At 37.4% G+C, this 19,281-nt stretch overlaps 4 protein-coding genes across 10 annotated transcripts in view; 2 read left to right on the forward strand and 2 right to left on the reverse strand.

The window, feature by feature from the left end:
- Nucleotides 1-1,159, reverse strand: part of tbc1d4 (TBC1 domain family, member 4) — a gene marked incomplete at its 5' end in the record, with an annotated part of 35,818 nt that extends 34,659 nt beyond the window's left edge. For both annotated transcript variants that reach the window (XM_079254607.1, XM_079254606.1), the window contains one exon: nucleotides 773-1,159. In XM_079254607.1, the coding sequence (XP_079110733.1) occupies nucleotides 773-1,159 (387 nt within the window). The remainder of the gene's footprint in view (nucleotides 1-772) is intronic.
- A 4,587-nt stretch (nucleotides 1,160-5,746) lies between these two features.
- Nucleotides 5,747-9,161, reverse strand: commd6 (COMM domain containing 6). 2 transcript variants are annotated; one of them, XM_079254549.1, is made up of 7 exons: nucleotides 8,977-9,161; nucleotides 8,142-8,200; nucleotides 7,711-7,776; nucleotides 7,522-7,598; nucleotides 7,288-7,375; nucleotides 6,968-7,120; nucleotides 5,747-6,861 (listed from the first exon to the last, which is right to left on the reverse strand). In XM_079254549.1, exons 1-7 carry the CDS (start codon nucleotides 8,999-9,001, stop codon nucleotides 6,811-6,813), a joined length of 519 nt encoding a protein of 172 aa, XP_079110675.1. In that variant the 5' UTR covers nucleotides 9,002-9,161; the 3' UTR covers nucleotides 5,747-6,810. The 2 variants fall into 2 exon arrangements, with proteins under 2 accessions (XP_079110675.1, XP_079110674.1); XM_079254548.1 differs by having other exon boundaries at nucleotides 7,207-7,375.
- A 464-nt stretch (nucleotides 9,162-9,625) lies between these two features.
- Nucleotides 9,626-13,964, forward strand: uchl3 (ubiquitin carboxyl-terminal esterase L3 (ubiquitin thiolesterase)). Of its 2 annotated transcripts, none has more exons than XM_079253860.1 (8): nucleotides 9,626-9,771; nucleotides 10,632-10,760; nucleotides 10,962-11,118; nucleotides 11,532-11,617; nucleotides 12,510-12,557; nucleotides 12,664-12,739; nucleotides 12,832-12,890; nucleotides 13,252-13,964. In XM_079253860.1, exons 1-8 carry the CDS (start codon nucleotides 9,718-9,720, stop codon nucleotides 13,339-13,341), a joined length of 699 nt encoding a protein of 232 aa, XP_079109986.1. In that variant the 5' UTR covers nucleotides 9,626-9,717; the 3' UTR covers nucleotides 13,342-13,964. The 2 variants fall into 2 exon arrangements, with proteins under 2 accessions (XP_079109986.1, XP_079109987.1); XM_079253861.1 differs by lacking the exon at nucleotides 9,626-9,771 and adding an exon at nucleotides 9,934-9,939.
- Nucleotides 13,965-16,589: 2,625 nt separating this feature from the next.
- lmo7a (LIM domain 7a) overlaps nucleotides 16,590-19,281 on the forward strand; it is a 50,441-nt gene continuing 47,749 nt past the window's right edge. Inside the window, exons 1-2 of one of the 4 annotated variants that reach the window (XR_013771588.1) lie at nucleotides 16,590-16,623; nucleotides 16,813-16,931. Coding sequence is in view for 2 of the 4 variants with exons in the window: in XM_079253874.1 (XP_079110000.1) it covers nucleotides 16,860-16,931 (72 nt within the window). In the remaining 2 variants the exon portion in view is untranslated. The remainder of the gene's footprint in view (nucleotides 16,624-16,812; nucleotides 16,932-19,281) is intronic. The other 3 variants (XR_013771589.1, XM_079253874.1, XM_079253875.1) reach the window with 3 other exon arrangements.

A 19,281-nucleotide genomic window follows, 5' to 3' on the forward strand; every position in this document is an offset into this window, starting at 1 on the left:
AAAATGGTAATCAATAACCCAGATAAAGTTACAGAACCTACATAACAGTGTCGTTAAGCTTGTGTTTTAGAATTTGTAACAAAAAGGTGCACATATGTATTTGTATATACTGATTTTGACACCATTGCCAAATTTGGAATGGTGTTTTTTTGTATTTGTCGACTGTGTTGTGGTCCTGATAGAACTGCACAGATCTTCTTAAAGTCAACCGTGTTGACCTTCAACACCACTATACTGATCCCCTTAAGAGAAATACACAGGTGGATTAACTCTGTCCCAAAAATCCAGCATGCTCAGTTTTTCATCCACACCAACCAGTGGCCTAAATACTTAATACCAAAGCAAACATGTTTGGACTATTGATTAAAACAACACTGTGTAGGACAGTGCTAATTCATGTGTGTGTGTGTGTGTGTGTGTGTGTGTGTGTGTGTGTGTGTGTGTGTGTGTGTGTGTGTGTGTGATAGAGATTAAATGACATGACTGTCACCCCAAGGAAATCCCATAATCCTTTGTCTTGTGTTCACATTTAAAGCTAGACTCATTCCATCATAAATTTTAAACAGATGTGCTTCATTGCAAAACCTTACAAACACTAACAATTGTTGGAAAGCACACTGCAGGTCTGAAGCCTCATTTCATGCCTGTAAACTGTGAAAGAAATAACATATTAGGCGTTAGTACACAGCTGATTCCCCTGGTTACACATTTGGCATGGACTTTTTCGGCACCTGTGAGGCATAAAGTGTGGTTGTACTTGGAACAGGCCTACCTGGTTGGGGTCGGAGGCCTTAAAGACGTGACAGGACATCTCGGACTCCGGGTTGTCCGGCTGGCCCCGCAGCAGATATGCAAAATAAGTGAGGTCATTGCTGTTGTGGATGAAGCGAGAGATGAGCTGTGCTTTGTGCTCGAATATGAAAACCGACGAGTTGCTGCTGTTCGTGGGGACACATCGGACGAAGGGGGGGTTGAACAACAGCTGAACTTCTCTGGGCTGCATCACTGGGCCGCAGTCGCATTTCTCGCTCCTCCTGCGGATCTCAGCCACGAGCCACGGCAGCATGGGCACGGTGGTCCGGCTGTCCAGGGAGCACCAGCCGATGTAAGTCAGGGCGAACCCCTTGTCGGTTCTCTCCTTCTCATTCTGACTCTCCATGTTGACCCAGCAGACTTTCGCCTGTCACCCTTGACAGCGAACTCAGACTAAACACTTCTTTAAAAAAAATAAAATAAATAAAATATATATATATATATATACTGTCTATGTACCATTCCCTGCACCCAAGGCCAGGTGTAGTTGTTGGTTACTTTGAAACAGTTTTCATGTCCGCATCCACACTTTTTAAAAAAAAAAGCTCAAACAACGACGCTCAAAGCTACATGCACAACATGTGCTCACCCTGTCGTTCAGCTTCAACTCTCCATGATATCCAGTCTAAAAAATGTCTCCGATGGATGTTTTTTTTTTCCCCCCTTCAAGGGTATTAAAGTGAATTTACATTCATAGCCATGTATGCAGCCAGATTCCCTGCTCTGGGTCTGTGTTTGCAAGCACCACTGAGTCTTAACAGCTACACACTCCTGCACAGTAAGCTACTGTCCACACCAAGGTTGCCTGCTAAAACGTGGCTTTGGATGGTTCCTGTGTAAACACAAGTCACCCAAAGAGATCTGATTTCTTTGACGCGCTGAACGTCGCTCCAAAGCGCACACAGCGGAGCTCATTTACACCGTCCCAATCCCGAAATCCCGAAAAAACAAAGAAGCTTCTCTGGCACGGTGGTGTTTTTTCCTGTCCAGACAAACTGTAGGCTGCATGCATAAATGCTGGTTTATCGTCTTTAAGTGCAATCTCACATTTGTGATCCTTTCTTCCACAACGCCTTGGAGGCGGAGCGGCTGTGCGCGCTGACGAACCGCCCAGCCATCCCATGTGCTGAGGAACGGGCGGGGTGCGTGACAGGAAAAAGCCCCGCCTCAACAGAAAGTGTTTCCCATGACAGTGGGGAAAGCGTTTAGATCCTCTGATGCACAACTCCCCCTGTATTGAAGTCCACTGCAACCACTGTGACAAATAAATCAGATAGAAAGCTCTCTGGTCTGACTTCAAATCTTTGTTCATAAAGCCACTAGTTATCCCACACTTCTAACCGAATATGTCCAATAATGTCATATTTATACACAGATTCCAAGGATTTTGTCAGAATTTACTGTTTTCAGAACAGTGAGTTCATTGGTTAGAATTTATTTCAGAATTGGTCCAGAGTCAAACTGGATATTTTTAACTATAGCCATCTTAGGATGAGAATAGGCTACTTTCTTTTTACCTGCATTTGTGAGTTAATGAAGTTGTAAAAAAAAAAAAAAAAAAAAAAAGAAGAAGAAGAAAAAGAAAATGTAAAAACTTTGGAAAAATTGGACTATTTGTACAAAAGCTTTAGTGGGTGCTTATTTTGTACTACTGACAATGCAATGCAGTTTGTTTTCAACCAGAGTACTTACAGGTCCCTTTATGATCAGGGAGAACTTCAGCCATCTACATTCAAGTCCCCACCTACAGTCACAAGATTTGGGTAATGACGGAATGATTAAGATCACAGTTACAAACAGCTAAATAAAGCTTCCCAATGAACCCACATAAACTCCTCCCAGTAAAGAAGAAGGGTAGGACAGAAGGGCATATCATTTTTATAATCTATATTCAATTCAATTCAGCTCATTTGTGTAGCCCCACTTCAAAACAATGTTGTCTCAGGGCGCTTTACAGACACAACAATTCAAGCCAATTCCTAAATAGCCTAGCTAATAGAATCCAACCAATTGTATCAAATCTTGATTTCGATCCAATCCTTCTTCTCGAGCATGTATGAGGCGCCAGTGGGATGGAAAACTCCCTTTTAGCAGGCAGACAAAACCTCCAATAGAACTCAAGCTCAGGGAGGGCAGCCATCTGCCTCGACTGGTTGGCGTGGAGAGGATGGGAAACACAGATCAACATGTACAGCAGTTTGTATTCTAGAAGACCTGCGGAAAAAGGAGAAATATGTTAATAATGACAGTACTGTCATATATTTATACATGAAGGAAAAGGAGCAAAGTACTACTCAGTGCATAATGTGATGTCCCCATGGCTGCATAAGTAATGGATTGTTAGACTACCCCTAACTGTAAGAGCATAACCTGGACAGCTGGGCCCCATACACGCAGACTCCAACTCAGGGGATGCTCATCTCCTAAATATAAGATTTGTTAAAAAGGAAGGTCTTCAGCTTGATCTAAAACGTATAGAGAGAATCTGCCTCCTGAACCCAAAGTTGGAGCTGGTTCCGTAAGACAGGACCCCAAAAGCCAAAAGGCTTTTCCTCTCATTATACTCTTAGAGACTCTGGGAACCACAAGTAAACCAGCAGTCTGAGAGCAAAGTGCTCTATTTGGAACGTATGGAGCTATCTTTGATGTACAATGGAACTTGGTCATGGAGAGCTTTAGGAGAAGAATTTTGAACTCTACCCTGGATTTAACTGGGAGCTGATGAAGAGAAGCTAAAACTGGCTAAATATGATCTCTTCCGCTAATTCTTCTCAGAACCCTCGCTGCAGCATTTTGGATCAAATGGAGACTTTTCATGGCATATTTGGGATACCCCAAAAATAAGGAATTGTAATAATCCAATCAGTAATCTATACCTGCCATCTGTCCCATTCTCCTTTACCCACAGTTATTATCGCTGCCTCATGTATTTGATTGGAGCGTCATTTGTATACATTCATAGAAACTTACAAGCTGCAATAAGCAAGTAACCAATAAGGGCATTATAGAAAAAAATTGTACCAGGGGTGACAGCACAAAAATGACAGAAAGTTTCAAAGACAATAAACAATGCACATAAACATGAAATAAAATATCCTACAATCACTAAACAAAATCATAGAATGGCAAGAATGCATAAAACAATGCAACAAATTCCAAAATTTTGAGATTCAAAATATGAATTTTGAGTTATAAATTCCCCAAAATGTCTTATTATGACACTGGCATGAACGGGCTTCCATACAACCACATCTCTGAGCTCATAACTCAGTTGGTTGGTAATGGTTGGTAATTCTAACTCTCTATAGGGGCATGTGAGGTGAAGATCGCTTTTTTGAAAATATGTGTTATAGGCTCATGTTCGTTTCGTCCCTTGGGCACTTCACTTCTGTTTACAAACAGACTATCACAGTATTAGATGACAGTATTAGCTGTAATCACACCTGATGCTCTATGTATCAGGGAAGTTCCCACTAAACACCATGATTCCTAGAACTCTGCCTATCCCAAAAATAGTACCCTTGCCATATATAACCTCATCACTGAGTCAGTAGATCCCGAGGCCCTGCAGACCAAATGTCCCCATAGTACTGTTGCATATTTCTTTTGAGTGTAAAGAATTAATACTGCAAGATGGTCACTTGACAGACAAACAGTAGATATTCATTTGATAGAATCTTGTGTGTGGTGTGTTTCAGTATAACCTGACAGATTAAATTACACAAGACAAAAAAAAAACTGGTATAGTCTAAATCTGTGGTTATAACTGACATAACTGAGTGTTTAAAGCTTTACTTAAATAATGGACCTTCAGTTGAATGTTTTCACTGACAATAAATTACATAATACTACTGAATGCTATAGAAATATCTAGGATTAGGTTCTAATTGATTCTTTGTGAGTACTCCTACTAATTTAATAAGATTTTACTAATTAAATCTACATCCAAGTAATTGTCAGAGCTGTAAAACACAGATCAAATGGAAATGTAATTAAAGTTTACCCTTACTGAATCACTGCAGTGGTGGGGACTTAAGTTCTGTTTCCTATGTCAAAGTAGGTCTTGGTACGATGATCCAACATGTTACTATGTTTTAAATCATTTTTAAGTAAAAGTAAAGAAGAAAACATAGGGAACTATATTGTATATTTGGTGTAAGTTTCAAAACAAAGATTGTTAAACATGTAAAGAAATCAACAAATTGTTCATGCGGATATGTTAATGTGCAAGTCATTGTTTAGTTTTAGCTTGGCTTGTTGTCTAGTCTGCATTACTAAAATAAAAGAATGTCATTTTCAAGCCTATTTGCTTTATAATGGTTATAAATCATGTACCAAAATTGTCTAAGTTGACCTATTTGCAGTATGTGCATATTGGTTCTGCACACAGAACTGCCAGAGGAAGTGAAAACCAAACCTTTTTGTGAGTCTTCACAAGCTTGGAAATGTGAGTGTATCTGATGTTGAACAGGGTTTGTCAGGAGTAATTTAAGTTTTTGTTGCTACTCAGACAATGTGAACAACATTGCATGCCTTATGCAAAGGTAGTAGATTTGAAATGAATAAAAGGACAGAAGTCCTTTTAAAAAAGCCTTTAATTTAGCACAACGCTCCAATATTATTTCCTAAAAAGAAACTAATCATCGCAGCATAAACTGTTAGAACACAATGACAGATGATCCTATGATACACATTTCTGGCTTGGATAGAGTCCAGCATGTTTTTTTTGTTGTTTTTTTTTGGCCAAGACCCTCACAGTGATGACTGTAGAAAACAGAGGAGGAAGTGTAAAGTAGTCTGACTAAATTAATGAAAAAGGCATTGATACCATCCTGAATATCTCAGAATATGCCAAGATTACATCCAATCTCCAGAGCTAGGTGGAAGAATTTGACTTTATTTTAATGCAAAGAACAGTAAAACAAGAAAACATAAGCACAGTTGGCTGCAGCCATCAAAATATTTTAAATACAACAAAACAGCTCCTGCTAAATTTAATCCTAAAATTGATGCTTTCATTGAACCAAAATCATTTTAAAATAGTACAAGAGCAATTTCACAGGGATATATTCACTTACACAGCACAGTTTCAAAGGTGAATTTGAGAATAAAAGTGGAAAATAACAACATGGTGCACGTTTGTTCGTTGTTAGATAGGGAACCTACCCAGGGTTTACCTTGCCTCTCATCTGACAGCAGCTGGGAAAATGGATGGGTTTTTAAAATATGTTATCATTTAGTAAAACTTTTGAGAAAATTAGCCTGTTGTAATTATTAAAAGCAATCAAGTGAAAAAACACATTCCTGAGCTTTAGTGGACTAAAAGCAAAACATCTCAAAACCAAAATAAATGTTTACTGTAAGAAAACTGCACAAAAATGTATTATGTACAATTTCAATAACAAATGAAATTGTTTTTATTTATGATGAATAACCAAGTAACAAACTCAAAAAGTTCTCATGGACCATTTTTCTGAGCACGTTTTTCCAAACATATTCTTGTAAAGCTATGAATAAGCAGCGTGTTACATCATGGACTTGCCACAGTTTTTTAATCCCTCTCTGAAAAATGTTCATTTTCATTCTGTAAAATTCCAAAAGCAAAATCAAACGGAAAATGAACACAAAAAATACTTCATCCAACTACAATTACAGAAATTTTCTAATAATTTTGGACAAATTAAGCACTTTAATCAGTATCCTACTGTGTTGTTTGTGTACATACCTTCCACAAAATGTTAATATGTAATACTTTATTCATGGTTTGGAAAAGGATGGCAGCCTTTTTAGAAACTATTTTAACAGCATGCAGTCTTGCAAGTAAACCATGTAAGAGCTTATGTAATTTACAGAAAAATACAAGCTGAGCGTTGACATTTGAAGCAAGTCACACTGACATTTCAAAACACGCTGCACAAACTTGTGTCAAGCTGTTCCCTCTGTCAATTTCCAACAACCTTGTGTATAATGGTGATGAGCATTTAGGCATGCTGACCATTATAGAGTCTCCATAACAGCTGCAATTTCTTTGAACTGTTTGTGAAAATTCTGCAAGAGAAAACAAATAAATAAATAAATAAATACATAAATCAAAGGAAGGTCTAAATAAAGCCAAAAATAAATTAAAGCAACATTCATGTCTACAAATACAAACCTGAAACTGTGGAATGGTCATCTCGAAAGACCTCTGACAAATCTGTCCTGAGGGCTCAACAATCTTTAGTCGCAGAGTTACATATGGTGAGTTGAGAGATCGACAGCTGTCCGAGCTCACCGACATCCCCAGCTTCCACTCCATGTCCACCAGCTACGGCAAAAGCAGCAACATGAGTTCAACAATTTTACTGCAACCATCTGAAAGTAAGTGCTTTAAAGCATTAAATGCGAACATGCCTGCCCGATGCTGAGCATGGCGTGGGCTTCTTGCTGGGCATGGACTAATGTACCGTGTTCACCCCATAACTTGTGCAGCACCTCAAGTGAAGCTTTGGACCACTTGGCACTGCCTTCTTCCAGTTTTTTCACAAGATCATCTGCAGAGAGGTTGCTCTTTCCACTTGACCTGGGGATATAAATTATTACTGATAACAATCACAGCAAAGCAGTTTAATTCTTTGTGTCCATTGTGACTTGGCATTTTGATCAGCTGAATGATAAACACACAAATTATTGAGTTAAAACTCAGCAGTTAAAAAAAGCATACAATACCTGAAAGTCACCATAAGAAATCTGATTATCTCCTCTAGAGCTGCATGATCTAGTCTTACTCCAGCTCTCTGCAATCTCTGAACAGATGAAAAGCAAAACAAAGTCACAAACAAGGAACCGCGACGAGGCAGATGGATGTGTTAGAATGAGAAAAAATTTTTTAAAAGACATAGGAAGATACTAACTCACTTGAAAGGTTTCATCTGTATCGACTCCACTCGTCTGCCCTTGAAGATAACTTAGAATATGCTGACACTGTGGAGAACATAAGATTAGTTATCAAACATGCCGTTCACCCTCACTGCATCCTGAGTGACTTGTGCTGGGAATGGAAGCTTTAGGACTCAAAACTTGGTGCTAAGGAATTATATTTTATATGTTATGGATAATCTGGCCTAATGTAGCACATCTCTAAAATGGCCACATTAAACAATCGGTTTCTTTTTTTCTATTTCACAAATAAATGTATGTTAGCAAGTGGAAATTCATGATACAAAGCCAGTAATACCAGCAACAATGAAAATGTCCATTACTGGGCTTCTGAAACAGGACTCGCTTCAATAGTCCAGTCAATGCAGTATATTTATGTCTTTTGTGCTTCAAACAGATAAAGCCCTTACTGTCTCAGCTAATAGATCTGGAGGGAGCCCACAGATGTTGTCCACAATAGTGTTAATGCCTGAAACATAGAAGTGAAGAAGTTCATTCATCACAGGACTTTCCATACTTCAAATACCGAATCCCTGCTTTCAAAACGCTTAGTAATCATTGTCATGTGAGCGTTACTGTGGTAATTATGGTATGTTCTTGCTCTCATCTTTAGAGAAGCCAACTAGTTACCAAAGCATTAGAGATGTTACTTACTAGCAAAGACCAAATAAAGAAAACACAACTGAACTGAATATGTAACTAATTTTAGCTTAATATAAAAAGGAGCATTGAGACATTTAATCATTACTTGTGGGTTGATTTTCTTTTTTTTTTCCCTAAAATGTAGTTGTTGGCTATGTTTTTTAGAAGGCTTTAATCCACAACGAAGACACTTTGGGGTGATGCTGGGCTTTTCCCCATCCGGATTCCACATATACATGTATGGTTATTAGTACCAACATTAATTTAAAAAATACTTAATGGGATTTTTGAGGTGCGATTTAATCATATATTTTTTTATTTCATTCGCGCGACTGAACGCGCTTCATGGAAAATATCGTCTGTAAATTGATTTTACAGCAGTGGAATCAAGAATCAAGATGACAACATCACTAGTTTCACACTGGTATTAGTTTAGTACTGAAGACAAACACGTTGACACACAAGAAAGTCCAAGGTTAGCTAACGCCAGAGACTGAAATAAACCAAGACAGTCCTCTGCGATATAACTGGCATATTCTTGCTTTCTATTCATATGATCGAAACACTTCATAAATAAACGCCACTTGATCTGATGTAGCCTACCGTGTGGTTCTCCCGCTGCTGGCATCTTTGACTGGATATAGGGAGGCAAATAACTGCCTGTCTAGCAGAATATGAACTTTATGATCCCCTTTACCAACTTTCTACATATAGGATTGTAAATTTACAAAAAGCATAAAGTCCGTCTTAAAAAATCTAGTTCTCCAAAGCCTCAGTAATAAGTTCATTCAGCAACGTATGCTGGTGACCCTCCTGTACTGCCCCCTGGTGTACCGGAGTTTAAAACGATTGCATTTCTCATGTTTTGTTTGATTTTATTCTTCTAAATTTGCCCGTAAAATAAAGAACGAATAAGTATTAATATACAATGTTAATGTATTGATGTATAACTATGTAGCTAGTTAATAACAAAAGAGTTTCATCTGAGAAAGTGCAGCTTACAGTCAATACAACTACCAGCGTGTTAACCACGCCCACAATTATGGAATGTTCCATGTTTGGCTAAAAGGTAGTATTTTAATAGAAAATAAACATTTATTTTTGTTTACAAATTATTTTAAATATATTACTAAGAGTAAACTAAGCAACGATGTAACATAAAATATATGCATAGATTTTGATACGTTCATAATAATCTGGGTATAGGTTGTCATTTCTTTGTTAAACTGGCATGTCACCCCTGTGTGTTAGCTTCATGTCACGGTGGACTTACAAGAGACGGAAGCAATTTCCAGCTGTCAAACAGATTTTTTGAAAATTTGAGTTATCCAGCATTACATTAAAATGGACTGTCCACGCTGGTTACCTCTGGAGTCGAACCCAGAAGTATGTATTCTTGTTTTTAACCCACATTTATAGAAGTCATTCATTCGCAAGCATGTGAGGTCTGGCTAACTTGTAGCTAGCACTGAACAAAAGCTGTAGCCGGTATGGCTGCTTTGCTAATTTAACAACAGTTTTATTAATATGTTAATTTTTGTCTTTTTATTACAGGTTATGACTAAGGTAAGCGTTTTCTTTTACCTGTTTTAAACTTAACAGACTATCAAAAAGGCTTTAAATGGTGCGGAGAGGCAAAAGGCCTATTCATAAGCGATGCTACGCCCAATGTAGCATAACATTACAAATAAAAATCCTACGAATATGTAACTACATAGAAGAAATTTGCATGGCTGCTGACTTGCAATCCTAAATAAATGCTTTACCATTTTCATGTGAAGTTATATTTATGTAACAATAAAATATTTGACTAATAGTGAAGGTTTGCAACCAGTAGAAATTATAAACCACAGTCTATGTTATAAACTCAACTCCAACCCTTGAGTGATACCAGCTTTATTATAATACAATATAGAAAGGCTCCTGTGTCTCATAGATGACATATGGTGGATAATAGTTCTAACTATTTGTAAATTAACTGAATTTTGATCATGCAACTTTTTAAGGAAATACTTTATGAAACTAATTTAGAAATGATGGACCTCCACTGCCATGTTTTCAAAATTTCTGTCGTGAGAGTTCAGGTTAAGTTTTCATCTAATTAATGTCTTATTTATTTATTTACCTACCCACCTACCTCTTTTTCAGTACAAATTGATATGAAATGACTCATGGTTCGGTAGCTTTGTGCAATTTATTCTTTAAACTTGGCAAGTTATCTAGTTGTGAACACCTAATAACTGTTAACCTGTGTGTAGTTTGTCAGTTGTTTAGGGATGAAGTCAACCTGGCAGTTTGGGGATGTGTATGGATTGGACCCAGAGCTCCTCAGCTTAGTACCAAGGCCTGTGTGCGCAGTGCTGCTTCTCTTTCCAGTCACAGAGAAGGTACTTATTCATGCAACTTATCAGTTATCACAATAAATATCTTCACCTATATATGTGTGTGTGTGTGTATATATATATATATATATATATATATATATATATATAAGGTTCAGATTTTTATAGTTGTTGTTTAAAAGTATCATGCCTGTACCCTAAGAAGCATTCTTCAGAAAACATTAATCATGTGCTACTTTTGTCCAGTATGAAGCATTCAAGCAGGAAGAGGAAGAGAGACTCAAACACCAGCCACAGGATGTCTCCCCTGATGTCTACTTCATCAAGCAGACTATCGGAAATGCTTGTGGAACAATAGGATTAATTCATGCAGTGGCAAACAACCAGGCACACTTGGAATTTGGTGCGTATTTGCAGTGTTTGCATCATGTTGGACTAAAAGATAAAAATGACAGAAAATCTAATTTTATTTTGTCTTTTTCTTTTTTCATTGACATTGACATTTGACAGTACCAGTGTATTGCGATATTGATTACCAAGCAATACCGCTAAGGTACGGGGGTGGTGTAGAGGTGGACTGATTCATTGGACGTTTTTAAAACTTTTAGAATTGCTGGTCAATAGTTGTTCTGCCTTTACTGGTGCTCAGTTGCACAGAGATGCCATTTTTTATTTGCATGAAGGGAACATACTCAAAGGAAAGTAATTTGAGTGTCAAATATTTCCAGTTTAACTTTTAAATGTAACAACTATCCTCTGGGTTTACAGAAGAGTTTTGTTTTATTGAACTTTATCGCATGCCATTCTTTGTCCCAGAGCATGATTCTCCTCTAAGGAAGTTTCTTGAACAAACATCCAAAATGACCCCAGAAGAAAGGGCCACCTTCCTGGAAAAAGATGAGGTAATATGGTGATGTTGAGCAACCTTGATCAAGAATATGTTGAAAAAGTGATGGAAGAAGGAGATGGATGATGGATTATGCTTACGTCTTGATTTGTATAGTAAATATAGTTGTGTGACCAGAAAAATATAGAAGTTAAATTTTTATCTAGAGCTTGGCAGCAAGCATCCCAGTACAGGATTTTAGAAGACAGTCCTCCCACAGTGTTACATTTCAAACCAAAACAATGGATCAGAGACTATGTCTCACCAGAAGTGTGGATGTCTTATGCTGGGTTCATATGTGAAGCATAGTGTATTTACAAGGAATGGGATGGCCTTTTAGGGCATCCACACAAACTGCATAAGATGCAACTTTCAGCCATAGCTTAAGCCCATCTGCAAGGGCAAGATATGTGGAATATTGGCATGGTAATGAATGTTACCACTTCAGAGAAAAACTTCTTACCTAAATGCACACTAAAATATTTTCTGATCAATGTGTTGACTCCGTAAGAACAATATTGCAACTAAGTCTTTATCTCTCAAATCATATAAACCTCAAATTGCTCTAAACTGTATACTTGTGGTTATTACCAGTGGCATGTTTTTTTTCTTGTTTTTGTTTTTCTTTTTTTGGAGTGCAGTCAGGTGATGATCCAGATAAGTTCTTAATGTAAATACAAACAGCTTGAATGAAGCAGCACAACCATGACAAAAGCCATCCTTCAGATCTTTTGTTTGTGCGCGCGCATCTAATACCAACTAACAGAAAAACAGAGAAACTGAACATGTATCCTCCTTACAAGAGGAACAAAACAATAAATAAAACGGGGAAAAAATAACTAATAAAACATGTTCAGGGATAAATTCAAATTCGCCCAAAGAAAACTTTTTTTTTTTTTTTCTTTCAGAGTATACGTGTGACGCATGAATCCAGTGCGCAGGAGGGTCAGACTGAGGTTTGTCTTAAATTTTATTTATTTCAGTAACGTCATGATTTGTGTTCAACTTGATATGCTTACAAGTAAAGTGTCAAACAGTAATGTTTCTTGTCGTCTGGGACAGGCTCCAGGTTTAGATGAGAAAGTGAATCTGCATTTTATAGCTTTTGTAAATGTTGGAGGACACTTGTATGAACTGGGTGAGTTATATCTCAAAACATTAGCTATTTAAAATTGTAATCTATTTAAAATATTAAGAAGTCACAAATTTGAATTAAACTTTTTTTTCTAGATGGCCGGAAGCCTTTCCCTATTGTCCATGGAAAAACTTCACAAGATACTTTCCTTGAGGTTGGTCATCATAAAACACCTAAAATTGTTCACAAAATAGTCTGTCTTCCAAGTCAATTATTCATGGGTTTCATCTGTCCTCTATTATTTTCTTGCAAGCTTTTGAAGTCTTCCCTCTGGAATGTAATGGAACTAGACAGCTTTTAGATCTGTCTAAAAGACATTAACTCAAGAACACCCACAAACTTTGTAACAAATTTGCTTCTGAGACATAAATACATTATCGTTCAAGAACTCAGAAACCATCACAGAAATACTCAAATTGAATTAAAAGAACAAAACCTAAATGATACTTGATTTGGGAGTGTGAATGTTCCCTTTTTGCTGAGTTGTAGTTAATTACTGTACTTCTGTCTTCCAGGATGCTGTAGAGGTTTGTAAGATCTTCATGGCTCGTGATCCTCAGGAGGTTCGTTTCACCATTATTGCCCTCTCCAAAGATTCATACTGAGAAAACTACTTTGTGATCCCAGAAAGTAAAGGAAAGATTACTGCCAAACATTCTTAAGTGCTGATTTTATTGGATTTTTTTTTTCTCCAAACACTACATCAAATGAGCTGCAAAAAATAGGGGTAGGGTATTATGAATTCATTCTGAAGGAATCCAGGCGCCACTGCTGAATTACCAATATGTTTTGTTAAGAGCTGCTTCCTTCTGGAATGTCTGTCACTGCAACACAAATGTCAGGTGTATTACCTATAAATTGTACAATGATTAGCTTGCAAATTGGGCTGATTCTAAATTAAGAAGGACATTTCACATCACAGGGGGGGTACTTCACCTATGGTACATGATGTTTTATAGTAAAAAGTTGCTGTAGTGATTTGTTTTTGATGATCTGTCCAACCAGAAGGTCTAGGTGAGCTGACCATGTTTGCAAGGCTTTAATCTCATTTTTAGCTTTGGAAACCCAATATTGGATGCTGCAATTGTGTTGTAAAAAGCATATTTAAAATGCATCTCCTTTACTGTAAGTGAGGTTAATTAAACATGTAGACTGTAAATCCAAGTGGAAGGTGCCTATGTTTTTGTAATTTGAACTTCTGCTAAATAAAGGGCAAATTTATAAAACATTTCTCTTTTTGTTTTTATCAGTTTGTCTTTCAACACATTACTTTGTCAGTTTTCCAGTGTTGTCATTTTATATATATATGAGTTAATAGTGTCTGATGACCATTTAAATTGTCGTAAATATGGGTGTCTTTTTTTTTTTTTTTTTTTTTTTTCCACACATAATGGAAATAATACAACTTATCTGGAAAACAAAGGGAAACAAGGAATGAACTCTAAAACCTGCTAAATTATTCTTCCCAACAATTTTTTTTATTGGGGGAAAAAAAGCTAAAAATCTACATCTGGTTTTTTTTACACCCCTCTCGTGTGAAAGTGACAACTACCAGTAACTTGGTTTTGAATTGAATTTGATCAGTCATCTTAGATAAGCCAAATAACTATGGAAATCAATTATTTTCTCAAGTGACACAAAATCTATCCCACTGACCTTTTTTCTCAACTCCAGCAGTTTATGTTGTTAAAAAGTTAACTTCGTCATTTTAATTGCCTTCAGAGTCTGTTTAATTACATTTTTTGGGCATAACTTAGTGTTAAGAATCTACTCATGTACAATGGCACACACACATTTCAAGTTGCTTAATAAAAATAATTAAACATAACATTCAAATGTTTTAGTTATCCATTAAAAGTGTTTTAGAATTATTTGGTCATGTCATATAATGCATGGCTCTGGCTGAAGGCAGGAATGACCACTGGAGCAATTCTTTGTCAGAGCTAACCTGAAGAAGCCTCTCACTGAAAGCACTTCATTGTTGCTACGCTGTGTTGTGGAGAGGGTGTGAGGGATTGTCAATTATGCATGTTGACCTAAAGGCAAAATGCTTTTAGCTTTTGCTAATAAGCCTAACTTAACAGTAGCTACAATATTTTCTAAAGGTACTTTTTTGTTGTCTCATTACACAACATTATGAATTAGGAAACCCAGAAGGAAGAAGGTGTGAAGACCTAAATTGAGGACCTGCAATTGCTACACTCTTCCTTCGATGTCAGTTGTACAAAATAATTATTTATGATTTACAAAAATTCCCATTCAAAATCAATGGATGGAATGCTTAAAGCTTGACTCGTTTTGACATTTAATAAAAAGAATTTTAAAAAGATGGAAAAAATGAGAACTTTCCCACATCCGTAGTTTTTTCTCTGAGGCTTTTAAATAATAGAAAAAACACCATTTTCACGATAGTCTAACACAAAATTAGACCTGTTTTTTTCTTTGTTTTAAAAAAGAAAAATATGAACCAACTTTTTTTGGGTTAATATTTGGTGCACCACAAAAACAAACGCCAAAGCTAAAGTGTCAAGGAAAGGACTGTGTCAATAGAGTTCTGTTTTTTTCCTTTAAGTATCAGTTGTTTGTTTAAACTATGTCCCAAATTTTATTCTAAAGCAGGGTGCCAATCTAATGTTTCAATGACAACCTAAACTACGAGATTATACTTGATTAAACAGCAATTTAATAAATCCTGCAGCAATTTATTCAGAATTTGTTTTTTTTTTAACCTTAATGAAGTGTTTTATCTAATTTATTTTTTATTTTTACTGTAAAAGGCAAAGCCTGAGGGGTAGATTTATTGGACCTTCCAAGTGCTGCCCCAAGAACAGCCAAATTTGAACAATTTTTTTGTGCAAACAGACCTCTATCTTAGTAAAGCTTAGTTGTCCATGCAACAATATGTGCTTCTACATACATGTTCATGATCACATCATACCAAATACAAAATTATCTTGGTGTTAGTATTTACTTTCTACAATTGTTTATAGTTTATGAAGAGAATAAAAGTTATATCAGCAGATGTGACAACTGTATGTTAAATGGTCAATCGTACCAAAGAAACATTGATTTTAAAAGAAAAAAAAAAAAAGACTGATTTTTTTTTCCACTTTGTAATTTACATGACAACTTTAATTTTTTTTAAAAATCCTAAAATATTGACCCTTAAATAGTCTTTTTTTACATGTTCCACAATTTCTAATTTGTGTCCCCTCTGGCCTTTCCTCGACAATCTTCTCGATCAGACCAGTTTCTCCTGAAAACTGAAAAACGTATGAAAATTGCTTGCTTGTTTTTATATATTGCAATATCCACATGTTGCCATTGGGTGGCGCTGTGAGAAAGCAGTTGGTCCATCACGAGCAGCAGACCTCCCTCTAGGAGAAAAGTTTTCTCAGGTGCTCAAACTTTGGAAATATTTTTGTGTTTCAACCCCAGCCCCAGTCTTCAGACCTCACATTTTTATAGATGTAGTTGGTAAATTCGTCTTTGAGGAGCATTTATTGCATGATTCGCTGTTACATAACACTGCCGGTCATCTCAGCTGTTGTGCTAACAAAAACTTGGCAGCTGAAGTTTTTTTTTTTTTTTTTTTTTTTTTTTTGTAAAGGACATCACAGCTCTCCGTTTGTTTACCTTAAAAGACGTAACGGGCTTGTGGATGGTCCCCTGGCCTCACATTTGAGACCCCCCCCCACACACACACACACACTCACTCCACCTCTCTGTCACTCCTGTTCTTTTAAGACACAGAATTCCTCCTCTTCAGATGAGGTAAACTTTTGTCTTGTCCGACTCCGAAGACTCGTTTGGTCGGCGCTTTAGAAAGGTGGAGTGTGAAACTGCTGAACAGAAGCGAGCTGCAGGTGTGTCGGATGAAAGAACAGGTAAGCAGCTGCAAGGTGATGCAACGGAATGCTTTACTGTTAACACCTTGCATTCAGCCGCTGATGAGTTGGTGAAAAAGAACAAAAGGAAGCATATTTGATGAATGAGTGGTGTGATTACAGGCTCACCTGTTCCCTGCCTAAGAGCGGAGTTTTTAATGTTAGATCGTTGTGTTTGCGTCTTTGAAGCAGACCACTGGCCACCGACTTGGTGCAGCGCGGACATAAACGTTTTTATGATGGAGTGGCGTGAGCAGTCCTCTGTCAGCTGCAATGAAGCTTACATAGAGGCACAGAGATGGATTGAGGTGAGTCAATACTATCTCAAATCTTTAAGAATTACAGAAAATTACTTTCTTTAAAAAAAAAAAAGTTTTAATGTGTGTGTGGGGAGAGAGGGGGGGGGGCTTCTGAAAGGATTGGTTAAACATCATCTTTGGTGGGGAAAAAAAAACCCTGACTGTGAGTTTTATGTCTAAAAGTTTCAATCACTTCACAGATTTATCGAGGCATCTGTCACCTCTTGACCAAATGTCTCTGGTAACTGGTTGGATCAATCTCTTAGTTTAGAAACTGGAAATAAAGTGACTTCTCCATGCCACTTTCATATCTCCTCAGAGTAAATTGCTTAAAAGTTATACATCATTATTCTTGCCTGCTGCTGCTTTTGTCAGGTCATGCAGAGACTTGCTCATCATTGGCTTTATTTATGTTCCTAGAGCTTTGAGGTTCAAGTTACAGATAAAAAAAAAAGCAATTTAATAATAATGTAAGTACATTATTCACAGTATAACTCTGTTTAAAGCAAATCTAAGTTCAGACCGATTCAGGGAGTTGACTTGAGTTTGGTGGTTTTCTTTTTGGGTTTTTTTTTTTTTTTTTTTTTCCCCACCGTTTGTCTTCATAATGCACCCACTTTATTTTTCAAAGGGCTAGAAAAGCTAGAAGTTTCAACAGCAGACTCATTTAATTTAGAAATGTCATGTGAAGTTTCCACCCAGCCTCCAGCCAAACTCTAATTCTTTTCTCTCAACAAATAGGAAAAATTTTTTTCTCTTCATTGCACTAATTCTCTTCCCAGCATGGTGGTGTGTAGCTGCATGGCAGTAACTAAACAAATATTGTTCTAATTTCATGAGGGGTGAATCTGAATGCTTTCGATGTGACATCAGTGTCTCTCACAGTTGCACACTAGCCCATTGTAGTGGCTCAGCTCTTGGTTGAGGTGGGGGGGCATGATATCAAGCAGGCAGGGACAAGACGAGCAAGCAGAAAGCTGAACAAGATGGTGTATAAGTCATGGAGGTGTTGTATGTATGCGAAGTTTGATGTAGGTGAAATAAAAGAGCAATAAGAAAACCAAACTGTGGCACAAGGGGAGCCATTCCCCTTCAAAGAGAAAGTTTTGTGGTTATTAAACGCCGCCACTGAATGATTAACAAGCTGCTTGGTTTCACAGCGCTTTAAACAGAGGCATGTGTGCATGGCGAGGTAGGTGGTGGTGGTAAAAACTAGACTAAATGGTCTGGAGCCTGTCACATGGACACATTCCTGCATTAGCTGCCATGGCTGTGAACATAGCCCCCCTCAGAGCTGGTCGGCTGTCAGCACAGGGTGCCGAGTCCTCCAACCACAGGGCCTGCTGGAATAATAGAGCTCCTTGTAACTGCCAAGTGTGACTGTTATGACAATCAAGAACAAGTGACATTGTTTATGCAAGGAACAGGTCAGAGGATCAGGCTGTAAAGAGAGCCATGAATATAACAGCAGCGCTTCTAGTATAATAATGCACATTAAACTATTTAAACAAAGAAAACTCACCAAGCCACAGCAAAGGACCTGCACAATCCCAAATCTCCCATCAGTGTTGATGGCAGCAGTTTCAAAGTGAGGGAGGCTTACAACGTCCTGAAGCTTTACTGTTTATGTTTTGTTTTATTAAATCCCACTCCAAGTAAAGGGAGCAGAGTACATGGAAGTTGGAACTGAGGAGATTGTAGCTTCTGCTACAGGATAGTAGTAGAAGCTACGAGACACAAACCCTGTTACATCATAACGTAGACGTCATTGTGTCCATGATGCGATTGCATTGAATGTTAAAAAGAAATTTCTCTGGACAGGAACTGAAGGAGTGTTACTGGGATACATAAAGGGTATTTTTAACCTGTGGTACTTGCTAAAGAGGTAGTTACTAAATACTGACCATATTGAGAGTTAAGAAGTTGGGGGAGGGAGAAGAAGGCAAAAAAAAAAACCACACAGTGGCCGTTTCAAACACATGCCAATTTTAACATGTTCTGTTTTGTTTAGACGGGGGGGGGGTTTAAATTACTTTTTTTTTTTTTCTCCTTGGGTCTTCATGTCTCCCTCCAGATATCTTGAAATCCCTTAAACAGGCTTAAAGTTGAGCTTCAATACACACCGCTCTGATTTGAGGTCAGCTATAGAGACAGACTATAATCTGTATAAGATGTCAACTGTTGTTTTGATGTTACAGCTTTGTGTGTGTGTGTGTTATGTGATGGGAGGGTTGAAAGGCACCATATTGTGTTCCATGTTTTCAGGAAGAAAGTACATGTTCAAAGGTAACACAAACCTGTGAATTTCTGCAGGTTTTGTTACAAACCCTGTTGTTGCCGTCATGCAATACCCAACCAG

This window comes from Telmatherina bonti (assembly GCF_933228915.1).
Source record: "Telmatherina bonti genome assembly, chromosome: 15".
Taxonomy (NCBI): domain Eukaryota; kingdom Metazoa; phylum Chordata; class Actinopteri; order Atheriniformes; family Telmatherinidae; genus Telmatherina; species Telmatherina bonti.